Below are 27,092 nucleotides of genomic sequence, written 5' to 3'. Positions count from 1 at the left end.
CAGGCAAGGTGCCCTTGGCGTGAATGTGGATGTTCTCCAAAACCAGCCGCCCGGGGGCCTCAGCACCACATCATAGTACTGGCGTACTGCCTCAGCGACTGGGCAGTATGCCAGCAGAATCCCAACTCCTCCCAGTTTACACACCCAGGTCTCATTATACATGCCACAGTGAGATTATGGACCATGAGGGAGATCTTATTATGCACTGATCTGGCATTTAAAAGCAGCATTCAGAGACCCCAGGGCAAGCTGACAGGGCAGCCACCAAACCTGCACACGTGGGGAGGACTGGAACATGGCACTGTGTAGGCTACGATCCCCTTACTTGCAATAGCCCACCTCCCAACACCAGATCTCCCCCTATATGTTACTGCATCAATCCCCCCCCCCCCCGTATCACCCCACTTGCCCCATATCCTCTATGTCAGGCACACAATCAGGACCTAAGAAGCAACCAACCCCCCACCAAAGATGCTAAACATCAAAACAGGCCAAGGGATCAGGTGGGTTGGCCAGGCCCTTGTGTCCCCCCAAATCAGCTCCCCCCACATGGCCCAGAACCATGTTGTCCCTGACAGGGAGTTGCTGCCTACATGATCCAGAACCATGTTCAGAAAGTGAAGGCCAGTCATGGAATGAGCACACGTCTAGATTTGCTTTTTTTCAGGTTGGGCCCAACCACCACCTCTTCAGAGACAGTCAGCCCTATTCCCTCCCTCAGAGAAAGATGGATTAGTCTGAGATCCCAACACCCAGCCCTCTCCTGGCAGACTCTAAAAGCCATGGTTGGCAAGGACCTAGGATGAAGGCCGGAGATCTCAGTCCTCCAAGACGTTTGTCCAGATCCTCAGGTTGCAGAAGCTGAAAAGTATCCATACCAATAGGGCCAAATGGTGTCCTAGGTGCATCTCTTTCCATCTGTGTTTACATGAAACCATCATCTGTCGTTAATCTGAATACCAATTCGAGTCTTCCCATGTTCATCCGTATATAACCAAAACTCCATCTCCAACAGCAAGGAGAAGACCTGGAGGAACCCAAAGATAGGCACAAGTGCAATAAAATCTCCAGGAAAAAGAAGACCCTTAGTGGGTGAAAGAACTCCCTGACAGCCCCATAATAACAACACGGACCCTTGAGTGATTCAGAGGGAAACGAAATCTGAAAATTGACTGGGGAGGGGGGGAGACACATAGAAACACATAAAAACCACCTCCAACCATTGTCTGGATAGGTGAAAAGTGATTTTTGAAATGAGAAGCTATTTTTAAAAGTCCCCAGAGATGGACATGAGAGCCACCCACAGAAAGAAATGGAGAAATCCAAGATTTTAACGTAGCCGAGATTGCACAGCTTTGTGTCCACACCTCCCCCACCCCGCAAAGGAAGTAACCTGATAGATTACTATCTTAGAGAAGGGTTCCTGCTCTTTCGAAATCAGTTCTTATGAAAAGTGAAACATTTTTAAAATCACTCTGCTTAAACAAGTTCCAAAGCAAAAGCAGGTCATTTTTCATATTATGGGACGGAGGAGGCTGTAGCTGGGAGGGCGGGGCTTATGCCAGCCCTGCAGTGTAATGCAAACTGAATACTGCAGGTCAGACAAATTGCTGTTTAAGGCAGCTAAGAAATGCAAAAAAAATGAATGAATAAATGAATTCTCTGATATCTGCGAAGGTCCCCATTCTTCTTGAACTTCTTTCCATTGATGTGGACTAAGGTTGTATCTCCTACTATTACTCTTTCCACACCCAAGCTTTTACATTCCTTGTCCTCTGCATGCATTATTTGACAGTACTTGAAATGTCTCTTTCAACTGAAACTCTTTCCACATTCTAAGCATGTACATAGTTTCTCTGCTGTGTGCGTTTTTTTGTGTGATGTCAGGTTTGAACTCTGAACAAATTTGTTTCCACACTCCAAGCACTGAAATGGTTTCTCCCCTGTGTGAGTTATTTGATGACGAGTGAGGTGTATCTTCCGAGTGAAGTTTTTTCCACACTCCAAGCACTGAAATGGTTTCTCCCCTGTGTGAGTTCTTCGGTGTAATAAAAGATTTGAGCTCCACCTGAAGCTTTTCCCACACTCTAAGCATTTAAATGGTTTCTCCCCTGTGTGAATTCTTTGATGGGACATGAGGTTTCTCTTTAAACTGAACCTCTTTCCACAATCAGAGCATGGAAATGGTTTCTCCCCCGTGTGAATTCTTTGATGGGACATGAGGTCTCCCTTTAAACTGAACCTCTTTCCACACTCTAAGCATGGAAATGGTTTTTCCCCTATGTGAATCCTTTGATGGGACCTGAGGCCTCTCTTTAAACTGAAGCTCTTTCCACACTCTAAGCATGGAAATGGTTTCTCCCCTGTGTGAGTTCTTTGGTGTAATACAAGGCTTGAGTTACTCCTGAAGCTCTTCTCACACTCCAGGCATTTAAATGGTTTGTCCCCTGTGTGGATTCTTTGATGGTACACGAGGCCAGAGTTTCTACTGAAGCTCTTTCCACACTCCAAGCATGTAAATGGTTTCTCCTCTGTGTGAGTTGCTTGATGAGAAATGAGTTGTATCTTCCTAGTGAAGCTGTTTCCACACTCCGGACAATGAAATGGTTTCTCCCCTGTGTGGATTCTTTGGTGTTCCATAAGGTGTGAGTTCTTACTAAAATATTTTCCACACTCTAAGCACTGAAATGGTTTCTCCCCTATGTGACTTCTTTGGTGTAATATAAAGTATGAGTTCCTCTTGAAGGTCTTTCCACACTCCAAGCACTGAAATGGTTTCCTCCCTGTGTAGATATTTTGATGGTGCATGAGGGCTAGGTTTTTTGTGAAGCTCTTTCCACATGGTTTCTCCAATGGGTGCGTTGCTTGATGAGAAGTGAGGTGTCTCTTCTGAGTGAAGCACTCTCCACCCTCCAAGCATGGAGATGGTTGACATCTGGCTCCTTCCAACAACACCTTGCATGGTTTTCCTTCATTCTCACTCTCCTGCACGTCACATTCTAGAAGGAAGAGGGACAATTGGTAGCAGCCGAAGTGAAAAACAGAGCCTGAAATCAAAGAACTAGCAGTTAACAGTCCTGTAGCAACAGCTATTCCATTAGAAGCGTTTCTAAATGAGGCTTTTATTGTGTGCTGGTGATTGCTCAGTAACAGTAGTTTGCAGGTCCTTTACATGGTGTCATGATCCTCAACGGCCTGTTCCTTTCTTTGCAACCATTATCACGTTTTACACTAATGAGGAAAATCTGGTATTTTTTCTGAGTCCCAGCACAGAAGCCTGGTGTAAATGCGCAATTTTGCTATACCACTGCACCATCTAGTGGTTGTATAATGAAACATACAGAAAGGCAGAGAGAAAAATCCTGGAAAAAAGGATGTGTGAAGGAGCTGATATTAGTCCGGAAGCAGAAGCCCTGGTAAAGGTGTGGGATGAAAGCCTCGCGTAGAAATGCCCTAGGTTATAGCAGAGGGAGAGATGGGACTGTACTGTTTGTTCTTAATTATATACAAACCATCTGGGACCCTTTTTGACTGAAGATCAGGGCAAAAATGCTTAAATAGTAAATGAAATTATATAAAATAAATAATGGCAGTTGTGACTGAAAGGAAACAAAAGGTATTAAATGAATTATATTAGATGGCAGTAACTGAGAACCAGTATTGTTCAGCGTGCTGGACTGAGTCCACACAGACTGAGGCCCAACTGCCACCTATGTAGTTTTTCAGGGAGCCTTTGACCAGTCGGCACCTGGGTCCACACAACCTGCTAACCCACACTGAGTGGTTGAGTGAGGGCTGATGGTGAACTGTGGGTTGTTTGTTGAACCGTGGGTTCCACAACCAACCCACGGTTCAACAACAACTATGACTGTGGGTTAGCGTGTCCTATGAATATCCCCAATAACTCTAAGCCAAGGCTACCTTCTAGCGCTGAGATTATTTATTTGTTAAAACTATACACGGCTTTTCAACGTAACATGCTCAAGGCAGCTTCTTGCTACATCTAATCGGAATAGCCCCAGCCACACCGCTATGAACTTTGTAGAAGTGGGAGTGGAGATGATTCTGTTTGCGTTTTATTGTTGGCTTTTATTGTTGTTTTAATTGTTTTAATGTTTTTATCACTTTTAATGTTTTAACTGTTTTTATGTATTTTATTGCTGTAAGCCGCCTTGGGAGGGCTTCTGCCCTGAAAGGCAGCCAAGAAATATTTTAAACAAACAAACAAACAAATCTAATCGGAATAGCCCCATCCACGCTGCTATAATCTTCTTGGAAGTGGGACTGGACACAATTCTTCCTGTGTTTAATCAGAATCATGTCTCATTAAATTAAACGAGGCTTGTTCCCAAGTCACAATCCTCCCTCTTTAGAGGCAGTGATTGGGGTCAGGCAACATGATAATCCACATTCAGTGGTTGAGTATGGGTTGAGTGTGGGTTGTTGAACCGTGGGCTGTTGTGTTGTCTTAACCCAGCCGTGCTAACAAACCATGGTTTGTTAATCATGAACAACCCACAGTTCACAACGCAACAAAAAAGTGGGTTCTCTTTATGGGTTGTTTGTGGTTAACAAATCTTGCTTTGTTAGTGCAACTGGGTTCAGACAAGTACATAGCCCACGTTTCAACAACAACCCACGGTTCAACAACAATGCACACTCAACGCATACTGAACCTTTGAGTGAGGCTTTTCATGCTGTCTGAACCAAGCCACTCGGTCTGTGACTACCAGCCACTCCGCAGCAACAACCGGATGGGGCTGATGGAGGCACACCTTCCTTCTGGGCTTCTCGGAAGCCTATGGCTGGCCTTTGGGGGAAGCCTATGGCTGGCCTTTGGGGGAGCCTATGGCTGGCCTTTGGGGGAAGCAACATGGTGGACCTTTGGCCTTTTCCAACGTCTTATGTTCCTAAGCCTGTATGCGTGAATGGAGCCTTCAGGCATCCAATCCAATTCCACCAGATGCAACCACTGGCATCCAGGCCTGACATCATCTACTGTGGCTTTGGCAAAGGTCCACCAAGCAAAGAGAGCTTCAGCAGAGACCTCAGAAGAGACCCCAGAAACCACTCAAACAGGAAGAGGATACTGGCTACTAAAATGGAGCAAGAGTGCAGAAAGAGGCTACAATCTTTTTCATCCCTTTTAACTTGATTGTATCAACCCAGAAAATGGAGGAGCCTTACCCAAAGAGGCCGTGATCCCCAAATTCTCCTCCATGATTTCCCTGTGCAGGGCTCTTTGGTCCTGATCCAACAGGGCCCACTCCTCCTCAGTGAAATGGACAGCCACCTCCTTGAAGGTCACCTGGAAGAGGAAACGTCATCTGGGAGCACAATCAGGAACAAAAATTATTGTGCCAGGGCTAAACCTTCCAGGTGGCATCTGCAGCCTCCTTTGTGGGCAACTTTGATGGGAGAAGCAAAGGAACAGATCCGTTTGGGCCAGGAGATGTGCAGGGCAAAGAGGCACCCAGGCTGCCCCCTCCCCTGCGGACATTCCCCTTACCTGATCCAGTCGCACTGAAGCTGTTTCCGGCCCACCACGACGAAGGGACGAGCTACTATATTTTGCCTCCATCCTCAATACATCTCCTGTGAGGGACACAGAAGATTAACGGAGGATTAATTTACTATCAACTCCATTTCCCATTCAAGTCTGCCTCTAATTCATGTAGTCCCAACTGCACCATCTCCACACAACAGGGAGGGTCAACAGATTTGGGGTACCCCTGACATTGCATTTCAACAAAAAATCTTAAGGAAAAGACCCTGAGGGGCCCCAGACCCATCAAAATGGCTGAACCAGGACTCAGTGGCCTTGGACGGTTATCTCACTGAAGGGGGGGGGGGGGATAACCTGGTGGGAGGGAGAATGGGGTGGAGGATGTGGCGGTGAAGAGGCGGAGGACAGAGGAAGAGAGACACAGATATACAAAGGGGTAGAGGGAACCCTCTCACTGTCTGCCTACGTCAGTTCCTGGTTCACACTAAGAAGTTATTTCGAATTGCTCACAAGGAAGGACGGACGTGAGAGCTGCCTTTATATATCAGTAGTGAAATCCCAGATATTAATGAAGCTGAGATTTGGGCACCTGTGTGTCCACCTCCCCCTCTCAGGAAAATCCGAGTTGATGAGAAAAAAGAAAGCCAAATGGAGTGGGGAGGAAATAGCCCAAAACAGCCTTTGAGGAACTGGGATGCTCCGTGGGCAGATTGCTGACTGACTCTTGGAGGGGAGAAGGATAAGAAAACTGGGGTGTGGGGAATGGGACCCTGAACGGAAACACTCCACACTACAATGTTTTGTTGCACCGGTCTACTTCTTTACTATACACATACCCCACATTTAACCCAGATTGGATCCCACGGTGAAAAATTCCCCCCGAATCCTCACCCAGCAAGGTGGCACTTCTGTCGCCCCCCAGCATGGTCAGCGGCTCCTGTCTGGTGTCTGCTGGAGCCATATCTGTCTCAGGGAAGTCCGTGGCCTCTTCTGCAAGGGAATCCTGACCCAGAGAGAACAGAGAGGTAAGGGAAGGGAAGGGAGGGAGGGAGAGAGAGGGATCAGGAAAGGAACATGCCAGACAAGTCTTCGGTCAGAGGAGAACCACCCTGGGTGATTTCCAGAAAGTGTCAGCAAGAGATGGGGGCTCTTATGACATCCTTGCCACGTTTCCCAGCCCTTTGAACCTCCCAGGATGAAACAGCCTCACCTGCTGTTCTGTCTGCTTCTTGTCCTGCACCCAACTTAGGAGGAACCCTTCTGCTAGGGCCACCGCCTGGGAACTGGTCTCCGCCCCACATTCCCGGACCCAGCTCTCCATCTCCAAGGGTAGGACAGCCAGGAATTCTTCCAGGATCACCAGGTCCAGGATCTGAGCCTTGGTGTGTCGCTCCGGCCTCAGCCACTGACGGCAGAGACGGTGGAGTCGGCTGCAAACCTCTCGGGGCCCCTCGGCCTCCCGGTAGTGGAACTGCCTGAAGCGCTGGCGCTGCACGTCTGAGCTGAGGGTGTCTTCCCCCAGCATGCTCTGGACGGCACCTTCCCAGAAGTCTGCACTGCTCTCAGCCTTGATGACATCAGAGCCTTTTCCTGCTCCTGGGCCAGCTGAGTCCTGCATCTCTGATCTGGGCTCTGGGACAAGCAACAGTTCCTGTCTTCTGACCCTTCCGCCAAGTTCTAGGGCTGCCTGAATCAGCTGTGCTGCCGGCTCCTGCAACGCAACATGTTCTGTGAGTAAACAATTATATGCTTGAAGCAGGAAGGAAGATATTTTACAACGGAAAAGCAGACAAGTTTCTGATCAAGACCAGGTCGTCTCCCAATAGGAAAGGCAGGTGATTGCCAAGACTCCAGTGGAAACTACAGACTGGGGCGAGATAGAAGACAGGTTCCTTCACCCGAAACTCACAGTCCAAAGCCTTCATCTGGTGAGAACAGCAGTGCAAGCACAGCGTCCCTGCCCACCAGTCTCAATCCATCCCCAGACAGCATCTTCTGTTGAGGGAGATGCTGTCAGGACCCTCCAGTTTATCCCAGAGCAGGGCAGACGCTCCATCAAGGGGCTGTCTGCAATGCGGGGGCAGGAGGGGGAGTGTTCTCAGCCCCCAGCCTCACATCCGCATCTTCCTGGCTGAGCCAAGGGCTTTTAAATATATATATACATATAAAAATGTGTGTCTGTTGGTTTTTCAAATTTCACAATAAATGATTTAACCATGGGAGGGATGAGTAAGAACTTCCCTACATCTTTATCTTGATCCTCGCTGCATGCAGTTGTGTCGCTTGCCTGATCCCTGATCTTCATCACGTTATACTCTGTTACCCCAGGAAGTCTTTCCATGTCCCCGTGGAGGTGGATCTAGGGCCGAGGGCGCGGAGGCCTCTCCCTCCGTCTCGGGGCCTCTCCCCGCTTCGCCTTCCTTCCCCCACAGCACCCCCCACACACCGCCAGCCCCCTTCCTGCAGCCCGCCATGAAGACGTGAGCCAGCTCGAACCCGGCTGCAGCCCGTGCAAAGGGGAGGGATCTTGCATGAATCCCCAGGGAGATGCTGCGGGGACCCTCCGTTCACCGCAGGGAGGAAAGGCCCTCCGGAGCGGGTCGGCTGCGCGGCCGGGCCCCTCGGGGGGAGACGGGGCGGGCTTTGCGTCGTCCCCCGCAGCCCGGTCGGCAGCTGCCTGGGGGGCTGCGGGCGCGGAGGCCTCTCTCCCCATCGGGGGGTCTCCATCGCCCCTCGCTGCCTGCCTAGCCGGCATCTCCACCAAGCCCCCACTGCAGCCCTGGGGGTCGCCCTCGCCCCCATGCAAAGAGAGCTCACCAGGTCCCGCTGCAAGGGGGAAACCGAAGGACGCTCCGCCCCACGTGGAGGAGAGGGGCAGAGCAGGAGGACGCTGCTCTAGGAATCCAGCGCTCCTCAGTTTAACCCCTTAGTCTGAACCTCTCGCTGAGAGAGAAAGACTAAGGTTATGGTGTTAACACTCAAACTCGGGACAGTGTAAAAGCCGGAATGCAACCGGCTGGAACAGCCCATTTATATTTTTTTAAAAGCATGCCAAAAATAGTGGCATGTGTTAGAAACACCTGAGAACAATATTTTAGGACTAAAACCCTTGCAATAGTGTACTATTAACGCCATAATGCCCAGAACACATCCAGAACAGAATGGAATGGCTCGGAAGGGATGCTTCCCTATGGGCAAATCAGTCAACCTCACCAGTCACACATAACTCCATGGGATGGATGCAATGAACCACAAGACGTCCACAGAAACCATGTTCCGATACCCGTTCGGGGCCATAGTCCGTATTGAAGAAAAATGGCCCGGAATGGCCACTTCCAAGTGAGGCAAATCAACCAAACTTGCCAGTCACACACTATCAGATGGGAAAGATATAATACGCTGCAAAACTTCCAGGTCAACCACGTTTCAAGAGCCGTTCCAGGCCACAGTCTGTATTGTGCAAAACAGGCCAGAACGGCAACTTCCAAGTGAGCCAAGCCAACCAAACTCACCAGTCAAACCGAACTAGGTGGGACAGATACGATATGCCCCAAAACATCCATGGAAACCATGTTTCAATAGCTGTTCCGAGCCATCGTCTGTATTCTGGAAAACAGGCCAGAACGGCAACTTCCCAGTGAGTGAAATCAACCAAACCCATCAGTCACACAGTACTAGATGGGATTGATATAATAAGTTCCAAAGCGTCCACGGAAACCACGTTCTGAAACCTGTTCCGGGCCATTGTCTGTATTGCGCAAAATAGGCCGGAACGGCAACTTCCTAGTGAGCCAAATCAACCAAACCCGCCAGTCTTGTATTAGCCAACTGGCAATTTTGACGGTGCCCAGAATCTATTACTTATTGGGAATAATTATCTCTAGATATATCTCAAATGATTCGGTTATATTTAAATAAGTTGATTTCACGAGATATAGATCAATGGGCATATTTAAAGTTGAATTTATGGGGTAAGGGTAAAGCATTTAAGATGAATACTATACCTCAAATTATTTATGTTATACATGGGATCCCCATACTTATACCTGGCAAACATTTTCAAAAACATCATGCTTTGTTTGAAAAAAATTTATGGGGTTCCTTTCCACCAAGAATATCTTTGAGAAGGATGCAACTTCCAATTAATGAAGGTGGGTTCGTTTTTCCGGAACTTGCTACATGTCATTGGGCTTACTTGCTGACCTGTACTAAATTTTGGTCTTTTCCACTCAGATTTTATTTTCCACCTTGGTCAGCGTTAGAATCTTCTTGTCTGGAGCCTCTCTCTCAATGGATGGCATTAGGTTCTAGGCATATTAAGGAAGATAGAGCTCCTCCTACAGTCCTGGCAGTTAGAGATGTGTAGTGTATCAAGTCACACCAGTTACAGTTTAACCCATTTTCTTATGCTAAACTGACTTAATGGGGAAATCCAGATTTAAGAACTGGACAGAAAATGTTTTTGAGGAGGACCTGGACAGATGAAATGATCTTTACCCTGGAACAATTATTGGGTGCTGATGATGATTTTTTGTTATTTTCTACTTTGCGAGATAAATTTGATTTGCCTGCTATGGCGGAATGGCAGTACTTGCAAATGAAACATTTGTTAGTATGTAGATTTGGTCCTGTTCCTTTTACTGCCTCGGAGTCTCCTTTGAAACACTTATTGAAGCTGACCAGATATCTCAACCTAACATTTGTGTTTACAAATATTTATTATCAATGAATAAATATGATACCTGTGGTCTACAGCAGGAATGGAACAGGTACTGGAATGTCCTGTTTTGTCTAATCAATGGACTGCTGTTTTGGCATCTGTATTGGATATCTCTATGGATCTTCAGTTACGCCTTATTCAGTAAAAACTTTTGTTTCAGGTCTATTGGGCACCACAACATCTCTTTAATAAAGGTTTGTCAAACTCGGCTAATTGTTGGAGGTATAATGCAGTTAACACTTCTCTTATTCATATGTTTTGGAAATGCCCAATAGTTGCCTCCTTTTGGGAGGAAGTTATTATACGGATACGTTTTGTGTTGGAAAGCTCTTTAATATTTGCTGATGTAAATGTTCTCTTAAATTACTTACCTGCTTTTTGGAATGCAACACATTGTCAGCATCAATGGATCTTTTGCACCCTTGTGGTTGCTAAAAGACTGATACTATGATACTGGAAGGATAAAAGCTCACTGCCTATAATGCAATGGATTGAAGGCTAGCAACATTTGAAAGAGTGGTATATGGGCGTAACTTGCAAATGGATTTCTATTTGGATATCTGGTCTTCTTTTACTGAAGTTTACATGTAACTTATTCTTTTTCTCTTTTTTTCTCCGGAGAATATTGTAATATTTGAAACTGAGGATCTTCGAATATGTTGTTATATTTTTATTTTTTTTGGTTTTGTTATGTTTTTTGTTTGTTTGTCCGTTTTGTTTTGTTAAAACACACAATTAAAAAATTGATTTAAAAAACCCAAACCCGCCAGTCACGCAGTACTAGATGGGACTGATGTAATAAGCTCCAAAACCTCCACGGAAACCATGCTCCGATATCCATTCCAGGCCATAGTCCCTACTGCGCAAAAAGGCCAGAATGGCAACTTCCTAGTGAGCCAAATCAACCAAACTCACCAGTCACACAGTGCTATATGGGACTGATGTAATAAGCTCGAAAACCTCCAGGGAAACCATGTTTCAGTTGCCGTTCCGGGCCGTAGTCTGTTTTGGTGAGCAAAATGAACCACAAAGTGCTGTGGGTAAAGAACCCAGAATGGCAACTTCTGAGTCAATGAAATTAATCAAATGCTCCACTTTAGTAGATGGAACTGATGCAGTTAATCATGAAACTTCTACAGAATCCAGAGGGAAGATCTGCAGAGAACATTTCCAACAAAGCCCATAAGTGTGGTGTGCTTTATGCTTAAAATATCAGACTAAGATGGGGGAGTCCCACTCGCTGCAAAGGAGTCCCAGTCCTTTGGCCATTCACATCTCTCAGCCTAACTGACCACACAGGGTTGTTGCAAGGACAAAATGGGGGGAGACCATTCTATTTCACCATCAGCTTCTTGAAGGTAGGTGGGATATAAATGTAGCAATTAAATAACTATTATGTTCCTGGAAGCATGAGGTAAAGACTGGGTTCGGATATCACGATAGCCCACGATGGGTTAAAGAAGCCATGATGGATTACGTAACCCATGGTGGGTTATCATACCATCTGCGGGAATGTTTTAACCCACAATGGCTTATTTGGCTGAAATAATTTACTCTGCTAACCCATGGTCTGCATTAGGGTTTATTTAACCCATCATGGGTTATCATGTAATCTGGGGTCACCATGGATTATTCTAGTCACCGATGGAGTTGTGCTGCAAGAGTGTTTGAAATCGCCGCCACTCTACACCTCACAGGCATTCTTGCAGGCGTCTTCTGCACCTCGCAGGCGACCTCTGCAAGTCACAGGCGTCTTCGCAGGCATCCTCTGGTCACCTACAGAGTTGTGCTGCAAGAGCGTTTGAGATCACCATCGCTCTGCACCTCGGAGGCGTCCTCTGTTGGTTGCACCTGGGATTTTCCCTCCTCTGAGGTAATTGTGCAGGGTTTTGATGGTGCATCAGGTGCCTCCAGACTAGGGGAGGCTGCGTGTGAAGTGTGGTCCCGATCCTGTAAACTTCCAGGGGTTTATTTGTGCCACTCCCTTTTTGGTGCACACTGGGATTTCACTCCTTGTAGCCCCTGCTGTGATGTAATGAATGGGCATTGATTTTCTGGGGGATCTCTTACAAGCAAATGAACAAGACACATAATATTATAATCCTACATGGGAAAAGAAGCACCCTAGCCTAGTCCAAAATTATGCAGTCATAATCTAATTAAATTTGTCTACTGCTAAAACAATCAACATTAGATTTGCTTAATTTACCACTGAAAACATTTGCAGCATGTCACCTTCATCTTTCCCTGTGTGTGTAAGTCGGCTAGTGGGAAGCTAAATGGTTTGGGAATAGAACTGTGGCACGGAACAGGTATTGAAACGTGGTTTCCGTGGACGTTATGGAGCTTATTACAACAGTCCCATCCAGTAATGTGTGGCTGGTGAATGTGGTTGGTTTGCCTCACTCATAGATGCCGTTCTGGCCTATTTTCTGTAATATGGACTACGGCTCGGAATGGCTATTGAACATGGTTTCTGTTGAGGTTTTTGAGCTTGTTATATCAATCCCATCTAATCCGGTGTGACTGGTGAGTTTGGTTGATGTGGCACGCTTGGAGGTTGCTGTTCTGGCCTGTTTTGTGCAATGCGGACTATGGCCCAGAACGGCTGTTGAAACATGGTTTCCATGGATGTTTTGGAGAGCATTACATCTGTCCCATCTAGTCCGGTATGACTGGTGAGTTTGGTTGAACTGCTCAATCGGAAATTGCCGTTCCAGCCTGCTTTGCGCAATAGAGACTATGGACTGGAATGGCCATTGAAATGTGGTGTACATGGAACTTTTGCAGCGTATTATATCTGTCTCATCTAGTAGTGTGTGGCTGGCAAGTCTGGTTGATTTGGCTCACTTGGAAGTTGCCATTCTGGGACATTTCACTTCAATACGGATTATGGCCCAGAACAGCTATTGAAATATGGTTTCTGTGGATGTTTTGTGGCTTGTTGCATCCTCCCATGGGGTTATGTGTGACTGGTGGGTTTCGTTGATTTTGCTCATTCAGGAGTGTCTTGTTCCGGGCCATTCCCTTCTATTCCAGGTGTGTTCTGGGCATTATGGGGTTAATAATAATACAATATTGCAAGGGTTTTAGTCTTAAAATATTGTTTTCAAGTATTTCTAACACATGCCACTATTTCTGGCATGTTTGTTTGTTTTTTTTAATGAAAATTGGGCATTCCAGCCCATTCCATTCCGTTCTGGCTTTTACACCGTCCCCTCAAACTCTCACTCTGGATCACATCCTTAAATCATAAGAATGTAAGAACATAAGAAGAGCCCTGCTGGAGCAGACCAAGGGTCCATCTAGACCAGCACTCTGTTCACCCAATGGCCAACCAGCTGTTGACTAGGAACCCACAAGCAGGACGTGAGTGCAGCAACACTCTCCTGCCCATGTTCCCCAGCAACTGGTGTACATCGGCACACTGCCCCTGATAATGGAGGTAGCATATAGCCATGATCTGGAGGTGATGGGCTCGACCTTGGGGGAGCTGGGGGTGACGACGGCCGACAGGAAGCTCTGGCGTGGGCTGGTCCATGAAGTCACAAAGAGTCGGAAGCGACTGACCGAATAAACAACAAACATATAGCCATGAGGACTAGTAGCTCATTGATAGCTTTATCCTCCAGGAATTTGTCTAACCCCCTTTCAAAGCCATCCAAATTGGTCCTTTGATCTGTTCCGAGTCTTCTCCTCCCCCCTTAAGCTTCATGGGATGACCTCGGGTTCTAGCATTTGGAGAGAGGGAGAAAAAGGTCTCTCTATCCACGTTCTTCACACCATGCATACTTTTGTACACCTCTAGCACATCTCCCCTTAGCCTCCTTTTTTCCAAGCTAAACCATCCCAGCTGTTGTAACCTTCCCTCATAGGGGAGATGCTCTAGCCCCTTGATCATGATCATTTGAGTTGCCTTTTCCTGCATGTTTTCCAGCTTGACAATATCTTTTTTTAGGTGCTATGACCACAACTCTATCGAGTATTGTATTATAACTGTAGCTGAGCTATAGATTTGCCTAAAGGCAGAATGATATTGGCAGCTTTATTCTCAGTTCCCGTCCTAATTATGCCTAACATGGAGTTTGCCTTTTTTTATAACAGCCACACACTGGGATGACACTTTCATGGAGCTCTCCACCACAACCCCCACATCTCTTTCTTGGTCGGTCACCACTAGCTCAGATCCCATCAGATTATACTTGAAGTTGGGATTTTTTGCCCCAGTGTGCATCACTTTACACTCCACGTGCACAATTCATTAAACGAGATTGACTGTGTTCATGTGTGTGTGTGTTGGTCATTCAGCCTCCCGTTCAACCCGTTCAAAATAAAGGAAAGGGCGAAGGAAAACATCCAGACACAAGCCGACACAACTTGTGACCTATCAAACTGGGCACCATGCTTGAACTCAGATGATTCACCACCACCACCCTGCCCTCAGCCATCTGCTCAGATTCATGCACAGGTTTTCTTTTTGCTGGCCTGCTGTACTGGCTGCTGGAGTGGGTCTAAAAACCGCCGTTTCCAGGGGCCACCCTAGACTAGGTGCCAGCAACTGGCACCCTCTGCAACCTGTGTGATCGGCGCCCCCTAGGGCAGATCAAGGCTGAGGATTTTGGCAAATTGGGAAACATTTTGCCCCTCTTTTCCATTTAATGAAGAGGCAACCTCCCCCCCACCCCATCTTTGGAAGCACAAATATCTTCATTTGTAAAAAAAATACATCCCCAAATCTTATTTTTTTTAACTAAGCCCTGTATCGGCCCAGAGGGTCTGATAAAAACAACAAAGGAGACGAGCACAGCCGTCCGCTTTGGGAAAGAACTGAAGTCCCATCCACAGCGCCCAAGGGAGGTCCCTGGAAGAAGGGTCCCCTTTGCATCCTCGGGGAGACGCAGCCAACGAGGTGCCGCCAGCCCCTAGGACCAGCCCTACGAGGAAGCGGCTGCTCTCAGGGGGAGGGAGACATCTCACTCCCTGCCTCCAACTGGGAGCAGCAGCGGAGCAGGAGTATATCCAGCATCACCTGCAGAGGACCGGGTCCCAAAGGTGGGCGGGCAGCCTGACATAACCCCACCAACCCCAGTCAGTCCCTTGCTCACCTCCACACCCTCAGTCATACTGCCTCTGTATCTGCATGTTGACTGAAATAATGACATCTTCGTTGTTTTATTTGTATTTTTTAAAATGGATTTTCCCCCTTGAATTTGGTGCCCCATTTCACTTGGCGCCCCAGGCAATCGCCTAGTTTGCCTATATGGACGGGCCGCCCCTGGCCATTTTCATGGGTATTATGGGTCTGGACTGAATGTTCGAAGAAGGTGGGGCATAGCAGGGCCTCCCAGTGTCTGGGAGGGACCCATGGCCAGGGCCTGTGCAAGGCCTCCTGGTGCCTGAGGTGGGAGGAAGGACCATCCTCATCCTCCTCCCCACTTCCAGCTGCTTCCCCCTCATGGCCTTGCTCTGAGGGGTCCTTCCTCAGAGCGAGGCATTGGCAGGGAGACTGCCTGTGCCATGGCAGCACCGGTGGTCTCCACGGTCCTGTTCTCATGACCAGCTGAAAAAGCCAAGTCTAGAGCATGCCCTGCTGCATGAGCTGAGCCGAGGACACGTTGGGACACGGAGAAGGCCTCGCTCTGCAGATGGACGTCTCAGAGCTAAGGGCTCCGTGGCAGCTAGGGAGCCCTCAAAAGGTCAAATTTACCTTGCAGAAAGTGTAACCATGGGCATTTGCTGGTCTGTAGCCCTAATGGGCGTAGTGGTGGCGGGTCGCACCGGGGCTTCGCTCCTGCACTTTTATTGAAGCCAGCCCCCAGCCGGGTCGCAGTCTGCTAGGGGAGGCAGAGGGAGCAGAGGAAGTCCTTTACAGCAGAGCCGGCCAGACAAAGGGGACGAGAGATGGAGGCTGAGGGAGCTTTGCAGCCTCCTCTCGGCACCCCCTCTTCTCCTCAGCTCTCAGCTTCTCGGCTTGGCCCCGCTCCATGCCTGAATGCCCACGCTGCCCTCGCCACCTGTTCGGGCCTGCTGCTGCTGCTGGCCATGGCAGCGGGGCAACGGAGGCGAGGCGCTGCAGCCATCGTTTACTGGTGGGGCAGAGCAGGCTGCTGGAAGAGCCCTAGAGCAGTTGCTGCCGCTGCTATTGCTTGCAGCAGTTAGTCCTGATGGTCTTTAAATAAATTTGTAAGTAAAGCAGCTTTTCTCTTGTTCTCCCTCTCCCCCCCCCCCCGCATCTCCTCTATATATTTGCTTTGCGCTTACTTAAGAGTAAGCACCCATACTTCAGAGTAAGCCCCATGGCCATGAGGTTTTATTCTATCCATATGACAGGGTCACTATTTTATTTGAGATAGAAAAAAACACATCATCATCGTTGTCCGTATCTGATGTATTATTTATTTAATTAATTGATTGGATGTATAGTCTTTGTTGTTGTTCAGTCGTTCAGTCGTGTCCGACTCTTCGTGACCCCATGGACCATAGCACGCCAGGCCTTCCTGTCCTGCGCTCTCTCCCGGAGTGTGCTCAAGTTCATATTCATTGCATCGGTGATGCTATCTAGCCATCTCACCCTCTGCCGTCCCCTTCTCCTTTTGCCTTCAGTCTTTCCCAGCATCAGGGTCTTTTCCAGGGAGTTTTCTCCTCGCATTAGGTGGCCAAAACATTTGAGCTTCAGCTTCAGTATCTGTCCTTCCAATGAGCACTCAGGGTTGATTTCCTTTAGGATGGACTGATTTGACCTCCTTGCAGTCCAGGGGACTCGTAAGGGTCTTCTCCAGCACCACAGTTAGGATGTGGTGCTGGTACTTAAATTGGTGCTGGTACTTAAATTGCTGGTACTTCATCCCAAAGGCTCAGGGCTGGTAACAACATGCTAATCAATCTTCCCTGTTGCTGGTCACCAAAAGACAGTTTGAATAAAACATGTCTTCAGCCCCTTCCAGAAGATGCACAGACTTTGGTTTTTACAATATATGGGGTACTTTACAGAGAATCATAAGCAAAAAAGCCAGGTCTCTGCTCCTAGAAGCTTACAATCTAAATTTAAATTTAATTTATAAGCTAAAGTTACCTAGCTGTTTGAGCCTTAATGTTTGATTATACAAGCTATTATTATTACCATTATTATGTTCTCCTTTTTCCTGACACCATTTAGATATAATGTGCCTTTAGGAAGTAAGTGTGTGGAGATGTGAATGGCCTAGACCCTTGTCCTCCTCTTGAAAATATGCTCCCATTGTTTTGCGCCTTTTATTGAAAAACACACATAAAGCTCATTTACATACCCTTAACTGAGGTTTGTGGTGGTGGCCGGGGGGGGGGGGAGGGGTTATTACTGCATTACCCTTAAAACCTCTGATGCTTAAACTTGTTCTTGGCAGATCTCCAAACTTCACCCCAGTACCAGCAGCCAGAGCCAGCTAGAGCACCATCCTATCCCACTCCCACAATCCCAGGGCAGGAAAGGAGAACAGGGCCACAGCAAAACACCAGTTCCCTCAGTAAGTGTGTTTAGGATTGGCGCCTTTTTTGTGCTTTACAGTGGTGGGGGCGGGGGTGGAGAAATTGTATGGAAAAGTTTCTTTCGCATCTTGATGAACATGAAAAAGAGGGAGGCAGATGGGTGGTGCAAATGAGAAGCAAGATGATGTCTTGTTCAGCTATTGAATTATTGATATTCATTGTAAGAGTTGGCTTGTGCCAGTTTTTAGGATTTATCACACAATCCTATGCGTGTTCACTCAGAAGTCAGCCCCACTATTTTCAGTGGCCAGTTGGGCTTTCTCCTAGGTAAGTGCGCCTAGGACTGCAGCCTTAGCGGCCTTCCCAAGAGCGCTGTAAATTTAATTCGAAATAAACACCCATTGCTTTGCAGCGTTAATTCTTGAACATTAATTTCTACAGTAAGCGGAATTGCCAAATGCAACCTGCTCTGTCAGCTACAATTTTTGGTACAAAGTTGGCATGTAGCTGGGCAAACAAACCCTGGTGCAGGGAAGGGAAACAGGAAAAAATCAGTTGGAGGGAGGGGAGAAAGGAGGTGTGTGTGTGTAGCTGTAGTTCAATCCCGCTGGGTGTGTGGACGTTACTGTTGCGGGATGGGAGAGATCTAATGAAGGAGCTTAGGGAAGGGTAATGTTGGGGCACTAAGGGAGTGTGCAAGGGGACTGTTTAAACGAGAAGGGATCTGTCCATGAGGGCTGAGTTGAGGGGGTGAAGCTTCCATAGAGTATATTTTGAAAACCCCAAATGTTCATGTTTGAGTGAGTGGGTGAGTGAAAAAGATTTTAACGCCCCTGCATTTTTTCTCGGACGTCCAATTGAAATGCCCCTGCCTTACTCTCAGCTGCACTGTTTTTGGATCCCAGCTGAAGGCTGTATATCTTACAAGGCTATATAATCTTAGAAGGGGTGTGGCTGTGACTGCCGTGAAGGGACCCTGCACCTCTTATTTTGCCACTACACTACTGCCTAACAATGCCATTCCTTCAGGGGCTGGGGTGGTCAGGACGCACCAGGGGGCTACAGGTTGCCACCCCTCATGTGGGCAAGCTGTCAAAAGGTCAAATTTACCTTGCAAACAAGGCAAACATGGGCTTTGGGGTGCTCTGTAGTGCTACCAATGCCATTTGGTCAGGGGCTGAGCTGGTGGGGATGCACCAGGGGGCTGCAGGTTGCCCACCCCTCATGTAGATATTAATTGATGGCGGGGGGGATACAGAGCCTTGTACTCCTCCACAAGCCAAAGACCACATGGCAGAGCAGAAACCCTTGGGCGCCCCTTTCTGAGATTGATCAGCCAGGTAGGACCACAGCCACCGGAACACCATCGCCCACCAAATTCACCCCAGCTGGACAGTCCAGGAGACCATGGTGGACAGTATCAAAAGCCAAAGAACAGTCCAGGAAAGCTAACAGGGCTGCACTCCCCGCACCCATTCCCCAGGATGAGCCATCTACCAGGCCTTCTAAGGACTTTTCTGTCCCTAAACCAGGCCTGAACCTGGTTCTAGGAGTGGAATGGATCTGAATAATCGCTATCTTCCAACCTGGATTTGAGAGGTTTTTATTATTATCATTGCTATTTATCTTATTTCTATACCGCCCTATAGCCAAAGCTCTCTGGGTGGTTCACAAAAAGTGCACACCACAATACAAGATAATAAAAATATAACATAAAATCTCTAACATACAAAATTTAACACAATGCAAACAGCTAAAACAGTTACAATACTGGACCTGATAGATAAAACTCACATAAATGTCCAATCATATGCCATACAATGCTGGGAGCAGAGAACAGTCGTAAGCTGGCACTGAAGTGATGACAGTATTGGTGCTGGGTAGACCTCAGTGGCAGGAGAATTCCATAACTGGTGGGCCACCACTGAGAAGGCCTTTTTCCTTGTTACCACTTTCCAAGTCTTCCTCAGAGGAGGCACTCAGCCTCAGATGTTGATCATAGTGTCCAGGTAGGTTCATTTTCGGAGAGGTGCTCTATCAGGTATAGAATCATAGAATAGTAGGTTTGGAAGGGGCCTATAAGACCACTGAGTCCAACCCCCTGCTCAGTTGCAGTTCCAAGCCACGTAAAGCTTTATAGTTTAAAACCTGCACATTGAATTGGGCTTGGAAACATACAGGCAGCCAACACAAGTGGGCCAGAATTGGTGTTATTTGCTCAGATCTTCTGGTCCTTGTTATTTTGGCATTTTGCGCAAGCTCCAGGTTCTGATCAGCCTCCAAGGGCAGCCCCACGTCAAGGGTATTGCAGTAATTGATCTTGGATCTTACCAGAGCATAGACTACTGTAGCCAGGTTATCCCTGTGGAGATAGGGCATGGAGCTGGGCCACCCGCTGAAGCTGGTAGAAGGCACTCCATGCCACCTGAGCCCCACCTGAGACAGATGGCCCCAGGAGAACCCCCAAGCTATGAACCTGCTCCTTCAGGGGGAATGCAACACCACCCAGAGCAGGCTGAGCACCCTCCATCCAGCCAGCAGTACCACCCACTAATACCTCTCAGTCTTTTCTGGATGGGGTTTCAGGTCATTAGCCCTCATCCATCTATTGTCACAGCCAGGCACCAATTTAGCACATCCACGACCCCACCTGAAGAAGATGAAATGGAGAAGTAGAGTTGCATGTTGTCAAGAATAATGGCCTGTTTTCTATCGTGAGATTAGGCTGTGTTTTTCCCTCTAATGCAACCACCCGGAATTTTATGTTATCTAGAGGCTACTCGGCCCTTTGCCCAAGGCACAGTCCCTGCTAATTGGGGAGTGACAACAGCTGGGTTTGGTGGGGAGTTCCAGCCTCTTGGAGGCAAGGGTGGCCCACCCAGGGGCTGAGCCGGCGATTGGCTAAGGGAAATCTGCCCCAGAGTTGCCAGGGTTGGGCTTTAGAGAAGGCTGAAGTGGAGCAGTAGTATCTCCCTTCATCCTGGGGGTTCTGGACCCACTAACAGCTTGTTGCTACCCTGGGAGACCCATACTTAGGTATGTTAAGGATAGGCCAGGTAGCTTTATTATTTTGCTTGGGTGTGCGTTTATAAGGCTGTGTATGTTTAAGTAATTTGGCTTTGTACCCTCTTGCGCAACTTGCTACTTCCATTCTTCCCTTTCCCTCTACCCCTTTATTTTTACCTTAATAAACCTTTATCCAACTTTTAGTTGGTGTGATTTTCTCTGCATAACCTCAGTGCTATTTCAGTGCCTCTTGGCCTAGGAGGGTGGCTACTTGGTATTTTAGCGGACTGGAAGGCCAGGTCTGGCCAGTCCAATTTTGCAGGAGAGTTGGAATTAGTTCCAGAGTGGTCCTACCTCCCAGGAGACAAATAACATGGGGGACAAAACCTAGCCCTGAGAAACCCCATGCTGGAGAGTCCACAGGGATGAGCAATATCCCCCAAGCACCACCTTCTAGAGCCAACCATCCAAGTAGGAGCGGAACCACCACAATGCAGTACTCCCCACTTCCAACTCAAAACAGTTGCCCCAGAAGGATACCATGGTCCATGGTATCAAAAGCTGCCGAGAGATCAAGGAGAATCAACAGGGTCACACTCGCCCTGTCTCTCTCTGGACACAGATCATTATACACAGCAAGAAGGCTATTTCCATGCCCAAACCAGGGCTGACACCCAGCTGAAATGGATCTAGATAATCAGCCTCATCCATGAGTGTCTGGAGCTGGTTGGCCACCACCCACTCAAGGACCTTGCCAAGGAAAGGTCCTTTAGGCCACTGGCCTAAAGTTAAGGTCGTCCAGGTCCAGAGAGGATTTCTTCAGGATTGACCTCACCCCAACCCCTTTTAGGTGGCTTAGGACTACTCCCTCTTGCAAGGAGGCATTAATCACCTCCCTGGCCCAGCCGGCTGTTCTCTCCCTGCTGGTTTTTATAAGCCAAGAGGGGCAAAGATCCAATACGGAATTGGTTACTTGAACTGTCCAAGCACCTTCTCAATGTCCTCAACTGTACCATCTTAAATTCATCCAACAAAATTGGACAGGACTATGTTCTAGATACCTCAACTAGATTACCTGCTACAACCCTGGAGTCTAAGTCCCGGTGGATGCAAGATATTTTATCAGGAAAATGCCTTGCAAATAGGTCATGGTGGGTCTTTGATGGGTCCATCGTGGCCTCAGGGCCAGCATGAAAAAAGCCCTGGACAACCCTAAAATGCTCTGCTGGGCGGCACATAGAGGACTTAACAGAAACAGAGAATATTGTGTTTTTTGGTGCCTTAACTGCCCTGGAGTATCCTTGAACATAGACACTTACCACTGTTTGATAACATCCACTTGGAGTTTTCCTCCATCGGAACTCAAGCTGTTCTTGGAGCTGCTGGGCTCAAATATGAGGGGGGTGCTGAGGAGCAATCGTGTCAACTGCCCCAGTCACTCCTGCATTCCACAGATCGACCAGGATTTCGACAGGAGCACCAGTCGGAAAACCTCCTAGGCTCCCTCTGGAAACCATCTGTATCCGTTACCTTCCGGGGTCGGTCATCTTAACAGACCCCCACCCTTGCAGAGGGGAAAGCGCCATCGGCCTAAACTTCAGCAGGTGATCTGACCATGACAAAGGGACCAGTTCAAAGTCCCCCACCTTCAGGTCCCCATTCTCATGACCAGCTGAAAAAAGTTCAGTGTGTGCCCTGCTGCATGAGCTGAGCTGAGGTCATGTTGGGACAGTCCCACGGTTGTAAATCCTGAGCTGCGCTGGACAAGGTGCCCTTGGCATGAATGTGGATGTTCCCCAAACCAGCAGCCTGCGGGACCTCAGTATCACAGCTGAGACCATCGCTGTCAGATCAGCCAGGGAGACTACTGCGTAGTGGGTGGGGGGTACGCCAGCAGAATCCCCACCTCCTCCCACTTTGCCCGCCTAGTTCTTGTTATGCATGCCAGATCAGTTGCCTCATCCACAGTGAGATTATGGACCATGAGGGAGATCTTATTATGCGCTGATCTGGTATTTAAAAGCAGCATTCGGTGACCCCAGGGCAGCCACCAAACCTGTGGGTGTGGGGAGCACCGGAACACGGCACTGTCTGGGCCGCGGTCCCCTTACCTGGCTAGCCCACCTCCCAACACCAGATCTCCCCCCACCGATCACTTCACCAATTCCTCTCCACACTCCCCCCATATCCCCCCACTTGGCTCCATATCCTCTATCTCAGGCAAAGGACCAAAGAGGCAACCAATCCCCTGCCAAAGATGCTAAACAACCAAATTGCCCAAGGTGTTAATGGTCCTTGTGTCCCCCGAAAGCGGTTCCCCCCACGTGATCCAGAACCATGTTCAGAAATTGAAGGCCATACATAGAGCAAGCACAGATTGAGGGGTCTAGATTTGCTTTTTTTCATATTGGGCCCAACCACCACCTTTTCAGGGGCAGTCAGCTCTATTCCCTCCCTCAAAGAAAGATGGATTATTCCGAGATCCAGACACCCAGCCCTGATCACACAGACTCTAAAAGCCATGGTGGGCAAGGACCTAGGATACAGGCCAGAGGTCTCAGTCCTCCAAGACATTTGTTCAGATCCTCAGGTTGCAGAAGCTGAAAAGTATCCATACCAATAGGGCCAAATGGTGTCCTAACTGCATCTATTTCCATCTCTGTTTATCTGGGTCCATCACCTGTTGTTAATGTGAATAATGACTCGAGTCTTCCCATGCTCATCCATATATAACCAAAAATCCATCACCAACAACAAGGAGAAGGCCTGGAGTAACCCAAACATACACACAAGCACAATATAATCTCCAGAAAAAAGAAAACCCTTAGAGGGTGAAAGAACTCGGAGACAGCCCCATAATAACAACACAGACTGTTGAGTGAGTTGGAGGGAAAAAATATCTGAAAAATGACTGGGAGGGCAAAACAGACACATTGAGACACATAAAGATCACCTCCAACCATTATCTGGATAGGTGAGAAGCTACTTTTGAAATGAGTTGCTATTTTTAAAAGTCCCCAGGGGTGGACGTGAGAGCCGCCCACAGAAAGAAATGGAGACATCGAAGATTTTAATGTAGCCGAGATTGCACAGCTTTGTGTGCGCACCTCTCATATATTATGAGGTGGAAGGGGCTGTTGCGGGGAAGGAGGGGCCTATAGCAGCCCTATAGTGTAATCCACTATCCACTGGATACTGCAGGTCAGACAAGAAGATGTTTAAGGCACTTAAGAAATGCAAAATAAATGAATGAATAAATGAATTATCTGACATCTGCGAAGGTTTCCATTCTTCTTGAACTTCTTTCCATTAATATGGTTTCTTGCTTGGGTGAATTCTTTGATATCCAGTAAAGGAGTTGACCAAATGGAGACTCCTTACAAATTCCAAATGTTTAAATTATTCCCCCTCTTCTTTGATGTGGACTAAGGTTGTATCTCCTACTGTAACTCTTTCCACACCCAAGCTCTCAAGTTCCTTCTCTTCTGCATGCATTATTTGATGGAATTTAAAGTCTCTCTTTAAACTGAAACTCCTTCCACATTCTAAGCACGTAAATCGTTTCTCTCCTGTGTGTGTTTTTGTGTGTGATGTCAGGTTTGACCTCTGAGCAAATTTTTTCCCACACTCCAAGCACTGATATGGCTTTTCCCCTGTGTGGGTTCTTTGATGATGCAAGAGGCTTCTTTTTTCACTGAAGCTCTTTCCACACTCTAAGCACTGAAAGGGTTTCACCCCTGTGTGAGTTACTTGATGACGAGTGAGGTGTATCTTCCGAGTGAACCTTTTTCCACACTCAACGCACTGAAATGGTTTCTCCCCTGTGTGAGTTCTTCGGTGTAATAACAGATTTGAGCTCCACCTGAAGCTTTTCCCACACTCTAAGCATTTAAATGGTTTCTCCCCTGTGTGGATATTTTGATGCTGCATGAGGGCTGTGTTTTCAGTGAAGCTCTTTCCACACTGCAGACATTTAAACGGCTTCTCCCCTGTGTGAATTCTTTGATGGTACCTGAGATGACTGTTTCTACTGAAACGCTTTCCACACTCCAAGCATGTAAATGGTTTCTCCCCTGTGTGCGTTCCTTGATGACGAGTGAGGTGTGTCTTCTGAGTGAAGCTCTTTCCACACTCTAAGCATGAAAATGGTTTCTCCCCTGTGTGAATTCTTTGATGGGACATGAGGTGTCTCTTTAAACCGAAGTTCTTTCCACACTCTAGGCATGGAAATGGTTTCTCCCCGGTGTGAATCCTTTGATGGGACATGAGGCGTCTCTTTAAACCGAAGCTCTTTCCACACTCTAAGCATGAAAATGGTTTCTCCCCTGTGTGAGTTCTTTGGTGTAATATAAGGCGTGAGTTACTCCTGAAACGCTTCTCACACTCCAGGCATTTAAATGGTTTATCCCCTGTGTGGATTCTCTGATGGTACACGAGGCCAGAGTTTCTACTGAAGCACTTTCCACACTCTAAGCATGTAAATGGTTTCTCCTCTGTGTGAGTTGCTTGATGGGAAATGAGCTGCTTCTTCTCAGTGAAGCTCTTTCCACACTCCAGGCATTGAAATGGTTTCTCCCCTGTGTGGATTCTTTGATGATACACAAGGCTAGAGTTTCTACTAAAGCTCTTTCCACACTCCAAGCATTGAAATGGTTTCTCTCCTGTGTGAATTCTTTGATGTTCCATAAGGTGTGAGCTCTGAGCGAAATATTTTCCACACTCAGAGCACTGATATGGTTTCTCCCCTGTGTGACTTCTTTGGTGTAATATAAGGCATGGGTTCCACCTGAAGGTCCTTCCACACTCCAAGCACTGAAATGGTTTCTCCCCTGTGTGGATTCTTTCATGTGACAAAAGGCTTGATCTCTGAGTGAATTTTTTCCCACACTCCAAGCATTTAAATGGCTTCTCCCCCGTGTGGGCTCTCTGATGATACAGGAGACTTTTTTTTTCACTGAAGCTCTTTCCACACGCCAAGCATTGAAACAGTTTCCTTCCAGTGTGGATATTTTGATGGTGCATGAGGGCTGGGTTTTCAGCGAAGCTCTTTCCACATGGTTTCTCCTCTGGGTGAGTTGCTTGATGAGAAGTGAGGTGTCTCTTCTGAGTGAAGCACTCTCCACCCTCCAAGCACTCTGATGGTTTACTTCTGGCTCCTTCTGACAACACCTTGCATGGCTTTCCTCCATTCTCACTCTCCTGCCCATCACATTCTGGAAGGAAGAGGGACAATTGGTAGCAGCAGAAGGAAAAGCAGAGCCTGAAATCAAAGAACTAGCAGTGAACAGTCCTGTAGCAGCAGCTATTCCATTAGGAGCATTTCTACATGAGGCTGTTATTGTGCATTGCTGATTACTCAGTCACAGTAGTTTGCAGGGCCTTTACATGACGTCATCGTCCTCAACGGCCTGTTCCTCTCTTTGCAACGTGTGCTTTTTTCCTAATGAGGGAAGTCTGGTATATTTTCTGGGTCCTACCATAGAAGCCTTGTGTAAGTGAGCAATTCTGCTATACCACAGCGATATATAGAGGTTGTATAATGAAACATATAGAAAAGCAGAGAAAGAAAATTCCTGGAAAAAAGGACGTGTACAGGAGCCGATCTTAGTCGGGAAACAGACGCCCCGGTAAAGATGTGGGATAACAGCCTCATGTAGAAATTCCCTAGGAAGAGATGGGACGGTATTGTATGTTCTTAATTGTACGCAAACCACCTGGGAGCCTTCTTGGCTGAAGAGCAGGGCAAAAGTGCATGATTAATGAAATGAAGTAAAAATAAATAATGGCAGCTGTGAGTGACCAAATGGAAACAAAAGGTATTAAACGAATTATATTGGGTGGCAGTAATTGAGAACCAGTATTGTGCAGAGTGCTGGACTGAGTCCATAGAGACTGAGGCCCAACTGCCACCTATGTAGTTTTTCAGGAAGCCTTTGACCAGTCAGCGCCGGGGTCCACGCAACATGCTAACCCACACTGAGTGGTTGAGTGAGGGCTGATGGTTCAACAACCAACCCACGGTTCAACAACAGCTATGACTGTGGGTTAGCGTGTCCTATGAATATCCCCAATATCTCTAAGCCAAGACTACCTTAGAGGGCTGAGATTATTTATTTGTTAAAAGTATACACAGCTTTCCCACACAAAATTCTCAAGGCAGCTTCTTGGTACATCTAATCGGAATAGCCCCATCCATGCCAGGATGAACTTCTTGGAAATGGGACCGGATACAATTCTGAGTGCGTTTACTCAGAATCATGTCCCAATAAATTAAGTGGGGCTTGTTCCCAAGTCACAATCCTTCATCTTCAGAGGCAGTGACTGGGGTCAGGCAACAGCGGCTGAGTATGGGTTGAGTGTGGGTTGTTGTTTAACTGTCAGTTGTTGCTGAACCGT

The 27,092-nt window shown here is 47.5% G+C and overlaps 1 protein-coding gene across 1 annotated transcript; it reads right to left on the bottom strand.

Moving 5' to 3' along the window:
* Positions 1–1,147: 1,147 nt before the first annotated feature.
* On the bottom strand, positions 1,148–26,955 carry LOC146356106 (uncharacterized). The gene is made up of 12 exons (XM_084830015.1): positions 26,946–26,955; positions 24,101–25,909; positions 22,227–22,305; positions 16,114–16,312; positions 11,922–12,015; positions 8,003–8,332; positions 7,472–7,573; positions 6,717–7,303; positions 6,398–6,509; positions 5,510–5,595; positions 5,188–5,308; positions 1,148–2,999 (listed from the first exon to the last, which is right to left on the bottom strand). Exons 1-12 carry the CDS (start codon positions 26,953–26,955, stop codon positions 1,813–1,815), a joined length of 4,716 nt encoding a protein of 1,571 aa, XP_084686141.1. The 3' UTR covers positions 1,148–1,812.
* Between the last annotated feature and the right edge of the window lie 137 nt (positions 26,956–27,092).

Source organism: Heloderma suspectum, chromosome 2 (genome assembly GCF_057233095.1).
Source record: "Heloderma suspectum isolate Gila_16-S chromosome 2, 16-S_ref, whole genome shotgun sequence".
In the NCBI taxonomy this organism is placed as follows: Eukaryota; Metazoa; Chordata; class Lepidosauria; order Squamata; family Helodermatidae; genus Heloderma; species Heloderma suspectum.
Note: the sequence above shows the minus strand (reverse complement) of the source record. Positions and strands in the feature narration are given on the sequence as shown.

Bases quoted from the DNA above. Each gene is read 5' to 3' on its own strand.
- LOC146356106 (XM_084830015.1), bottom strand. The intron at 22,306-24,100 runs AATAATTTAAAC...TGTCATGGTCAG, and splicing joins CCACATCAAAGAAGAGGGGG to ATCACCTGCTGAAGTTTAGG. The intron at 3,000-5,187 runs GTAAGGCTCCTC...TCTTCCTTCTAG, and splicing joins GGGGATCACGGCCTCTTTGG to AATGTGACGTGCAGGAGAGT.